Consider the following 11778-nt stretch of genomic DNA (forward strand, 5'->3'; position numbering starts at 1 on the left):
GGACTAACAGCCAGACTTCTCTGACCACTGGGATTCATGACAGTCACGCTCAGACAACTCCTCACCGGAACAAAAGACCCATCACGTGCAACTTATATGATTCCATGCAAAGACTGTATGAAACGCTATAAAGGACAAACAGGCAGACAACTAGCAATCCGCATCCACAAACACCAACTAGCCACTAGATGCCATGACCAGCTGTCCCTGGTAGCCATACACACATATGACTAGGACCACAAATTCGACTCGGACAACCCAACGATCATCGGACATGCTAAACAAAGGACAGCCAGGGAATTTCTAGAGGCGTGGCACTCATCCACAGATTCCATTAACAAACACATTGACCTGGTCCCAATATACTGACCTCTACAAACAATATCTGGAATGGGCAACCAAAAGCAGCAGGAATGGAACCAAATAACTTCCAGAAGACACAGCACAGCAGCACTTCACAGGAAGCTCCAAAGCACTGAGGATGTCACCGAGACAGGAGACAAAATGTCTGCACATCAACTTCCCAGCTCAGCGAACATACCCACAACCACGGCAACCGGCACCCGATCTAAAAATCTTTAAGGTCTAAGGACAAACCTCTAAGGTCTACTCCTGTTTCTGGATGTGGCACAGCAGGTCAGACAGCATCCAGAGAGCAGGAAAATCTTTTGTTTTGGGTCAAAATGCCCTCCTCAGTCGAAACGTTGACTGTCCTACTCCTCGGATGCTGTCTGAGCGGCTGTGTTTTTCCAGCTCCACATCTATTGACTCTGGCTCCCAGAATCTGCAGTCCTTACAGTCTCCTACTGCTGATCCTACTTTCTAGGTGTCTATGTTTCCTTCCTCTGCCTGTGGTGAAGGTGGTGGGTTGGGACTGGTCTTTAAAAAGGGAAGAATGATAGACCAAACTGCTGAGGCTCTGGGAGTGGGATTGTTAAACATTGAAATCCCACAACGAGGGGGAATGCCTTGGGGATACATGACCCCAAACGGAAGAATCGAGTGCAAACCAATCCACGGCCTCAGGTCAAACTCCACACCTTCATTTCGGTTTGCCAGAAGAATCCTTGGCATCAGCTTTGATTGGCAATACTGGCGGAAAGTGTCTCGAATGAGAATTTCTTCTTCAGTCAGCTGACTTTCCAGGTTCAGAGGATCACGCCAGTCAAACTGGACCTTAGGCACTGTGGGGGAGAAAAAAAAAGACAAATTTTAAAAAAGAAATACCCAAACAAACCTTGTGACCGAATTTGACATTAACGCACGGGTTAATTACTCATCTTTACAACCCTGGTTAACTCCTACCATCTGCGGTTTCTTAACCCATGAATGCACTGCGCAAATTTAATTGGGAGCACACCATTGCTCTGAATACAATGCAGAAGAAGTACTAAAAAGTGTAAAGTGCACAAAAGAACATCACCGCAATGAACGGCAAATCTCAACTTACATTTGGTCATTTTCTGCTCTTCCACCTTTTCATCTTTCTCTGTAAAGTGGGACAAAGAGGTAATTTCAGTAGCGAGTTCTGAACGGTTGTAGACTCCTGTACCATTATGAATTCTTAACCTTTATATAAGCCGTATCATTGATGTCACTTCCTGCTAAAAATAAACTCCAAGTTTAAGCAATGGAGATGCAGCCAAAGGCCAATCTATGTGCTTTGAGAAGTTAGACATTTTGTAGAACCGACCTGGTGATCAAACATGATCGTAGCCCAGAAATGGCATTTATTTTTCATTGGGTGCAGGCATCAGTGGCGAGGGCAATGTTTATTTCCTCTCCCTAATCCCCTTCTGGAAGGTAGTGATGGGCTACCTTCTTGAACCACTGGGTGTAGATAGATCCACGGTGCTCTTAGGGAATGCATTCCAGAATTTTCACTGACTACAGTCTGAGAATCCAGATGAATCTAATTGCAGGTACTCATGCCATTTCTTTGGATAGAAAACCCCAGCCTATCCCCTCAACTAGGTACAAAGACTAGGTGTAATCTTACTCATTGTAGCTTTGCTCCAAAGAAATCGTGCACAGTTTTGTTATTTAATTATTGGATACAACTGAACTGGGTCTTCTAAGTAAAGAAGAGCTTTACGTTCTGCTGCTGTTGAAACCATCAGGCAAAAAAAAAAGTTAAAAAGAAATCTCAATCTGTTCCTGAGTTGTTACAGTTCACAACTGACAATTCCACTGACCTCAGTACCAGCAGCACAATGTTCTTGCTACGTGACTACAGCTTAAATTGCAGTTTACAATGGCAATGTTTGCACCTTTTGAGAGGCAGACTACTTCCTTCAGTTTTAAAGACCAAAAGATGAACCTCAAAATCAGAACTGCACCAGCCTCAACATCTTAAAACAGAGATTAATACAGGTTATCCGCAATTCGATTAACTGAGGGAAATACTCCCCACCCACGTCCTTCCGATAATAGAGCTTCCTCTGTATGCAAAATCAAATGTCCTCAATTATGTTGGATGGAGTTTGTAAATCTCAGCGGACTCAGGGAGCCATCAGGTACATTTCTCAGGGAAACTCTGGGAAGGGGAGAGTGAAAATGGATAACTGTAATTAACGTGCGCATCTAACGAATTGGAATGTCTTTGAGCTGGCAATCAGAATTGTAGGTTCTGGCTAATAGTGAAGAATTAATAACCACAGATACCCTATCAAGTGTTAAGAGCAATTTAAGAGATTTCAAAAGAATTATCAAATCTGATGAATGTACCAGATTTCTGTGGTTCTGAGAGTTTACTGGTGATGGCACTGAGTGAACAAACAATATTTAAATCAAAATTTCATTGTAAAGATCACAACTAGATCACACGTGGTAAAGATCACCTCTCGGTCTTTCTCTACACCTTCTCTGTAGCTGTAACACTATATTCTGCATTCTGTTCTATTACCCTGATGTACTTCTGTAAGGTATTTGTCTGGATAGCATGCAAAACAATACTTTTCACTGGGAAAGCTCAGCAGGTCTGACAGCATCTGTGAAGAGAAATCAGAGTTAACGTTTTGGGCCCTCAGAAACTGTTGAGGAAGGGTCAGTGGACCCGAAATGTTAATGCTGATTTCCCTTCACAGATGCTTCCAGACTTGCTGAGCTTTTCCAGCAACTTCTGTTTTTGTTTCTGATTTACAGCATCCTGAAGTTCTTTTGGTTTTTATTGTAATACTTTTCACTACTGTACATGTAGTATCTCAGTACATGTGACAATGAGATCAGATTCCCTACAGTGTGGAAACAGGCCCTTCGGCCCAACAAGTCCACACCGACCCTCCAAAGATTAACCCATCCCCTAGACCCATTTCCCCCTGACTAATGCACCTAACACTGTGGGCAATTTAGCATGGCCAATTCACCTGCCCTGCACATCTTTGGACTGTGGGAGGAAACCCATGCAGACACGGGGAGAATGTGCAAACTCCACACAGACAGTCGCCTGAGGCTGGAATAGAACCTGGGACCCTGGTGCTGTGAGACAGCAGTGCTAACAATGATAAACCAAATCAATCCAACCACTACCCAATCAAATGGTGGGGTGTATAAAATTAAAAGAGGCATAGGTAGTGTGGACAGGAAGAAACTGTTTCCCCTTGAAGGAGGGAAGAATGACCAGAGGTAGAGTTAAGGTAAGGGGCAGGAAGAAACATTTTTTTCCCCCACCTAGAGAGTTGTGGGAAACTGGAACTCGCTGCCTGTCAGGGTGGTAGATGCAGAAATCCTCATAACATTGCGATGCCAATGCTATGGACCAAATGCTGAAAAATGAGACTAGAACAAGTGGTCACTTTTGACCAATGTGGATGTGATAGGCTTTGTTCTGTGCTGTTAAGCTGTTCCTGTCAAGGTGGTGAAATGTTAAAATCTCCCATGTCCTACGAGAACAAATCTACAGGCCAAGGTAAGTTTCAATAAATGTTTAAGCAGTTGGATTACTCATTCACAACATGGATTTTATTGTAGACTGACCAAGTGACTCTACAGCAAAAATAAATGTCAAAGAAGAATTGGTGACTTTTTTTTTAAATTGCTGCTTCCATTCCAGGAAATGATACTGCAGTATCCCAGCAAAGAGTCACTTTTAACTGGTTGACTTACACACACATTAGCTATTAAACTGGCATTTAAGTTAGACTGAGAATTAGTAATTCTTCCCTATTGGGTAAAATTAGCTGGTGCTCATAGATTAGATATCAGACTTCCATTACTGGGGCCTGGATTCAAACCCAACCCAAGACTCCTTGATCTGTTCGCACCATGTACGAGGGGAAGTCTGGGCAACCTGAATCTAATAATGGCACAAAGCGGTCGGAGTTAAAAGAGGCCATGACACAAGCTGTGTGGCATTTGGAAAAATATCACCGATGTTGAACAGCAGTGTTACAACGCAGGGATAACCAACTCAGTCCATCATACTTATATTTGTATCTGTTTTCAAATGAACCACCTCGTTTAATCCAGTTTGCTCAAATAAAAACTGCATATTCCCCTAATGGAAATTCGGTAGTTTCCCTGGCATAGCATATGGAATGCTGTTTCAATAATGGTTTGCGGCTGCAAGTTCCTCATTCAAGAAAACCATTTTTCACTTCCCCTTTCCTAATTTGCTTTCTTCCTACTAATTGCTTTCACAGATGAGTCAAGACAACAATTTCTTTTCATTATACAGTGTCGTAAGACAACAAGATGTTGGAGCAGAAGTCGGCCACTGGGCCCATCAAGCCTGCTGTAAACTGGAAGACTTCTATCAGGTCACTTTGCAACTTTTGAGTTTCTATGAAAAAGGAAAAACATCTGAAGGGTCACTGGACTCGAACCGTTAACTCTGCATCCTCACCACAGATGCTGCCCGACCTGTTGAGTTTCTCCAACAATTTCTGTTTTTGTGCCTAACTTCTTTGTACCTCACTTTCTTTGACCCTGAATCATCCGAATGAACAGACACTGTGCCTCTTGTTTTGTTTTCATATCAACAATAGCGTTTTCAAAATTGCACCCAAGAGGCAGACCCTGCCACTGGTTCAGTGTCACCTCTTTTTTTATTCTGTACTCCAGCATGCAACGCAAAAGATTGATTCATTTTTTTTAAATTGACTCATCAACTCATTGATTCATCCTACATTTAATAACACACAATAAGGAGGGATTGTAGCTAAAACGTTGATTATGTCTGGAGAGTCCAGAACAATGCGACTTTGTCTCAGGATAAAGGGTCCACCATTTACAACAGAAATGAGAAATTTCTTATAGAGATGTACAGCATGGAAACAGACCCTTCAGTCCAATTTGTCCATGCCGACCAGATATCCTGAGCTTTGAAGTTCTCTACCCGAGATCTCAATTGTTAAGTTCAAGATTGGGAGTGTTACATTTTTGGACTTTAAAGAAGTGAAGAGATCAGCTAGAAACATAGCCTTGGGGACAATGATCAGCCATAATCTTACTGACTGACAGAGGGTCTCATGCAAGTCGAAAAGTGGTGACAAAGGTATCTTTTTTTAAGTGATACTCACATTTACAGTTTAAACACATTTACACACTTCTTGTTTCTGAGTTCCAAATTAAGTGACTTGACATTGTCACCACAATGGAGGTTTCTTCTTGTGGGAAGAAACAGAACGAGGGCACGATTTACAATAAGGCCACTCCCATTCAAAGGCAGAGATAGACATATATTTTTCTTTCAGAGGGTGTGTGTAAATAGTTACAAGCTTTGGGTTACACCAGTAGGACAGACATGTCTGCCTGTCTAGCTTCTGCCTATTCTAGTTAATTATGTTCATACACACGTGTAGGTAAGGAGGGAATAGTGGACGGAATTCTCCAAACTTGGTGGAATCCCCACCTGCAAGAAAAAGCAAAACAAGCAGCTGCAAATTGCTTAATATCTCAAAAGCATAATCCCAGGAAAGGAGTATAGTGTCCACCAGATACAACTCCCTTGCCAAGTGCTCCTTTTGATACTATCCAGTTAGATTTTATAATAATAATGACATCTAGATAACTTGATAAGTATTGCTGAGTGATAATCGATGTATTTAGTAAATGGATTGAAGCTTATCCCTGTACTGACTGCACAGCAACAACTACTTGTAAAATTCTACTAAAGTGAAATCATACCCAGATTTGGAATACCAATAATGGTCTCTTCTGAAAATGGCCCCCACTTCTGTGCAGGGCTAAACAAGGCACCATGTAAGAGTTTGAATATGAATAAAAAATTCCATTGTGCCAACCATCCCCGAGCAATGGTACCCTAAAAGGTCAGCTAAGCAAGTTGGTCAAAGAAACGGGTCTTAATTGGCTGCAAGTACTCCCAATTGCCCTTTTTAATATGAGAACCATGATACAGAAAGACGGGATTCTCAGCGGCTGACCCGAGATATGGACAACCCCTGAAGAAGGGCCTATACCCGAAACGTCGATTGTCCTTCTCCTTTGTTGCTGCCTGACCTGCTGCGCTTTTCCAACAACACATTCTTAAGCCCCTGAGGACTCCCTGGTCTGCACGATTAACTGCCCAACACCCTGTTGATGTGCATGTCATGGCAGAAGAGACGCACAGGTACCTGATTAAGCTGACCAAAGCATTGCAGTCTTATCATCAACAGGTCAAAGAAGCCTATTGAGTACCAGGGAAGGAAGAAGAAAGAGCTCCAATGTTTAAAGATATTAACCCTGGTGACTCTGTACTATTGAAAGACTTCAATCGTGAAACATTTGGCCCCTGCTGAAAAGGTCGTTATCAAGTTCTTCTGACAACTGAAACAGCAGTAAAAGTAGAAGGACGTTTAACATCGGTCTACAAAAGGACATTGTAAGTTTGTATACCCCTCACAATCTTAGTGTTAGTACTGATACAGGCATCCAATGAAAACCTAACCCAAGTACATGCACCCAGATGTAATCAACTCTTCTGTGATTTCTCAGACCGGCTAAAACTCCAATGTGACTGTATAACTGAAACCTGTACTAATACCATTGGAAGTCATGAATGCAGCTGCCCAGCTGAAACTCAAACTACTCACATTGTGTATCCAAACATCACTCGTGACCTTATTGTCATCCTCGCAACACTTCCATGCTAGTCATCATGAGATGGCACAATTCCATAACCTCATCCGCTCCTTTAACCAAAACCTGTTACTTGGAAATGTTTGTTTGTTCCTCTCTCAAAATGAACCATACAGATGGCAGTATTGAGCACATAGTACCGAAATCACCAAACCCTAAGGCACCTATTGCCATGAGACTTATCACCCACACCTTCTCGACAGAATCCTCTCCTAGCCAACCTACCGCCACTGACAGAAATACATTTAACATGTTTCTGTATTCGGTAGCTACTGTAATTAACAAGACAAGCTGGAAAGATGAAGAAAGACCAAAAATACTATGCACTCCCCATCCTCCTTCTGTTACTAATGGTTTCTTTATTCAAACTAAATCCGCAAATCATGTGTTATCTGATCACCCTATCATTCTGATGTACAGTGTATAAATAGGACTCACTCATTTATGCAATCCCTCATTTGTGATGGAGAACCCATTTAATAGCAGAAGCACGTCACTGTGTGAAGTGCACTAACAAACCTGAAGGATTCAACGTTAACTTTGTTCCACTGTTCGAATGGTGCATTGAAAGAACTTCTGGTACCATGACATGAGGCAAGTAAAGCAGCTCTCGCTCTGAGTGGACTCGTCATTCACTCACAGAAGTGCACCTTTGGAACTCCTTTTAGCCTTCATTGACAATGTGAAAACAATGCCTACCCATATTTACCCAATGACTGCAACGGACGTTGTGGCCTAGTATACACCTTACCACTTTTTACCCTCCACCATGAAGTAGATGATGAATGGAACGCCCACCAACCTGTGAATCAGTACGGACCACAAGGTAAAGGAAAAACAAAACGGGACTGACACAACTTCTTCCAACAACAAACCAGTTGCTGGGAGGCCTTATTCCTGGCTGGGGTGTTGAAATGGCCCAAGATCAGAAAGTGACCTTGTTTATAATGTCGAAAAACTTGCCAACTCAACAGCCCATGCTCTGAAACTGGTGAACAAAGAGTTACAGGAGACCTGGATGATGCTGCTTCAGAATCGGCTAGTGCTAGATAACCTCCTTGCTAAAGAAGGAGGTGCTTGTTCAGTCATTGGCCCGCAATGTTACACCTACATTGATGATTTCTCAAAAGACATTTTGGACGACACAGATGTTATCAATAAAACGGGTCAAGATGCAGGGAAGAAACCTGCCCCAGCATTGTCCGATTCATGTGGATGGGGTGTTACTTGCTGGCTATGGTTGCTGTGCGGACAGATTGTGTGGGACATACTGATAATCCTTGGTCTCATCCTAGGAATATATATTGTCATCCGCTTATGCATGAAATGAACCGTACATTGCTTTTCACCTAAGCCAGCGAAAAATCTGGTTAATCCACCCTTGTCTACCCCTGTACCTTCATGCCCGTAATTCCACGCTGAAATCTAGTATCTTTCAGACTCTGCTTCTCCGGATGATGACTCGCCAGAGGGGGTACTTGACTTATTGAGAATACAAATCGACTAAATGGACTAATTATACTTGTATAAGCTATGTAGCGGTCATGAAATGACAAAAGGAGGGAATGAGCAAGTCTTAGAACTTGCCTTAAAACTTGTCCTTAAATATTCAGACTAAAATGTAATGTTGAATTATAGAACACATTTGCTGCACACTAGAAAATAGGCAAGCAGGGAGGGTAAGGCAATTTGCCTTAACATCAGTGAGTCTGTGTAAACAGGACACCAAGTGATAACATTCACAGCTGTTCCTTTGTGAAATTAATAACACTGTTTGATTCTGACCTCGAAACGAAACTCGATATCCATTAACTTCTCTCCCAAATTATTGTCCTTCACTGCTATCTGTCTAGTTAAGATTATACAGTGCTTTTGTAAACTTTTTGTGTAAAGGAAGCCTGTTTGTGACTGTACAGCAGAGTTGCCTGCCAGGGCTCTTTAAGGAAGAGCCATATCCTATTCTCCTCGGTTATTAGGACCTAGTTAGTTTAGCTTACAGGTATCAGTGTTATGTTGTAACAGTGATGCTATTGGTAAATAAAGGGGATGACTAAAATTAAACTAAACTGTCCGTAAGAATTTTTTCATTCCAGACTACCAAGAGTATGATCTCCATGATGAACCAAGAGAGGCTTATAGGTTGAGTCCACAAGGGATTGCCTGGGCCATCGCAAATCTGTACTTTAACAGAACGAGGGACACTATTTACATATAAGGCCTCTCCCATTCAAAGGCAGAGAATGACATATATTTTTCTTTCAGAGGATGTGGAGTGGGAGAATCTCTTCCCCAGAATGGAAGAGGTGGACCATTGAATATTTACAGGTCAGCTTCGACCAGAAGGATACTGGGGCTCCTACATTCTCGAGCCAAACATTATGGAGTGATCATCATCACAGGAAAGGAAGTCATTTGTCCATTAAAGTATTTTCAATATCTCTACCTAACTACTTTGCCAATTTAAAGCAGCCCCAGATTGAAATGAGCATCTAGGGGGTGATTTTAATTCAGTGGCGGTGGATGGCTCTTATTTTCGCACCCCCCCCCCCCCAACTTTTCTTTAAACTTTTACCTAAAGATACAATAGAGGGATTGAAAGTTTGCACAAGAACAGAAATACCAGCCCCGCTTCTCTCTTCCAACACTCGGATGCGAGCATAAGATGTCCAGTTAGTAAGTTTGCAGATGACACCAAAATTGGAGGTGTAGTGGACAGCGAAGAGGGTTACCTCAGATTACAACAGGATCTGAACCCAATGGGCTGAGAAGTGGCAGATGGAGTTTAATTCAGATAAATACAAGGTGCTGCATTTTGGGAAAGTAAATCTTAGCAGGACTTATACACTTAATGGTAAGGTCTTAGGGAGTGTTGCTGAACAAAGAAACCCCGGAGTGCAGGTTCATAGTTCCTTGAAAGTGGAGTCGCAGGTAGGTAGGATAGTAAAGAAGGCGTTTGGTATGCTTTCCTTTATTGGTCAGAGTATTGAGTACAGGAGTTGGGAGGTCATGTTGTGGCTGTACAGGACATTGGTGAGGCCACTGTTGGAATATTGCGTGCAATTCTGGTCTCCTTCCTATTGGAAAGATGTTGTGAAACTTGAAAGGGTTCAGAAAAGATTTACAAGGATGTTGCCAGGGTTGGAGGATCTGAGCTACAGGGAGAGGCTGAACAGACTGGGGCAGTTTTCCCTGGAGCATCAGAGGCTGAGGAGTGACCTTATAGAGGTTTACAAAATTATGAGGGGTATGGATAGGATAAATAGGCAAAGTCTTTTCCCTGGGGTTGGGGAGTCCAGAATTAGACAGCATAGGTTTAGGGTGAGAGGAGAAAGATATAAAAGAGACCCAACTTTTTCACGCAGAGGGTGGTACGTGTATGGAATGAGCTACCAGAGGATGTGATGGAGGCTGGTACAATTGCAACATTTAAGAGGCATTTGAATGGGTATATGAATAGGAAGGGTTTGGAGGGAAATGGGCCAGGTTCTGGCAGGTGGGACTAGATTGGGTTGGGATATCTGGTCGGCATGGACGGGTTGGACCGAAGGTCTGTTTCCATGCTGTACATCTCTATGACCTCTTTTCAAAACGCGTGTCTCTTTGGTGCCACATCTGAGCATTTTATTTAATCTGGGTGTCACTGGCAAGGTCAACATTTACTGACTGGCTTGCTCGGCCATTTCAGAAGGCAGTTAGGAGTCAACCACATTTGCTGTGGGTATGGAGCCACATGTAGGTTAAACTGGGCAAGAATGGTGAATCAGGTGAGTTTTTTTTAAAAAATGACAGTCGATTGTCACCGTTATCGATAGTAGCTTTTACAATCCAGTTACTATTTAACTAAGTTAAATGTCATCCACTTTTTATGGGGGGGGGGGTGTAGGTATCAGAATTGCATCCCTAGTGCGTAACCTCTGACCTCTGGATGACCATTGGCGTGACCGCATGCCACCAACTCCCAACCATCTGGGTGATTATAAAAACAGAAATTAGATTAGATTACTTACAGTGTGGAAACAGGCCCTTCGGCCCAACAAGTCCACACTGACCCACCACCCACACCATACCATACCCCTACATTTACCCCTTACCTAACACTTTAGCAATGGCCAATCCACCCTGACCTGCACATCTTTGTGACTGTGGGAGGAAACCGGAGCACCCGGAGGACACCCACACAGACACGGGGAGAACGTGCAATCCTGAGGTGGGAATTGAACCGGGGTCTCTGGCGCCGTGAGGCAGCAGTGCTGACCACCGAGCCGCCCACGAGGTCCTGGTACCTTCAACCGACCACGAGCAAAAGTTACACAACAACAGCGTCTAAGAATAAACGACCCCGTCTCTTTAAGCGAGGCAGCGCTTTATATGGGTAAGGGATGCTGCCTGAACCACTCTGATCCAGAACCTGGTCTCCGGCACCTGCGGACATTGTTTTTCTCTTTTTTTTAAATAATATGTTAAAGGCCCGACTACCTTTGAAGGCTTTCGCCGTCCCCTGCGTCCTCAAGGAGCTGACGACGGCCGTGCGCCTGGCGGTGCCCAAGAAGCTCCGGGCCGCTTGTCTCAGGGCCATAGTCAGGTCTGTCAGGGAGGGGGGGGGAGGGGCGGCCGGAACAGGTCGTGATCGTCGTCCAGATTATTCCCGCCCCTCGCCAACTGCCAACTCTCTGAGCACCTCCCCAGGTCACGGCCCTC

The 11778-nt window shown here is 43.4% G+C and overlaps 1 protein-coding gene across 1 annotated transcript in view; it reads right to left on the reverse strand.

The window, feature by feature from the left end:
- Positions 1–11778, reverse strand: part of gcdhb (glutaryl-CoA dehydrogenase b) — a 29845-nt gene extending 18067 nt beyond the window's left edge. Inside the window, exons 1-3 of the mRNA XM_072564253.1 lie at positions 11557–11778; positions 1451–1489; positions 1041–1184 (exon numbers count right to left, since the gene is read on the reverse strand). Of these exons, the coding sequence (XP_072420354.1) occupies positions 1041–1184; positions 1451–1489; positions 11557–11656 (283 nt within the window). The 5' untranslated portion in view covers positions 11657–11778. The remainder of the gene's footprint in view (positions 1–1040; positions 1185–1450; positions 1490–11556) is intronic.

The sequence above is a fragment of the Chiloscyllium punctatum genome, chromosome 46, assembly GCF_047496795.1.
Source record: "Chiloscyllium punctatum isolate Juve2018m chromosome 46, sChiPun1.3, whole genome shotgun sequence".
Classification (NCBI taxonomy): domain Eukaryota; kingdom Metazoa; phylum Chordata; class Chondrichthyes; order Orectolobiformes; family Hemiscylliidae; genus Chiloscyllium; species Chiloscyllium punctatum.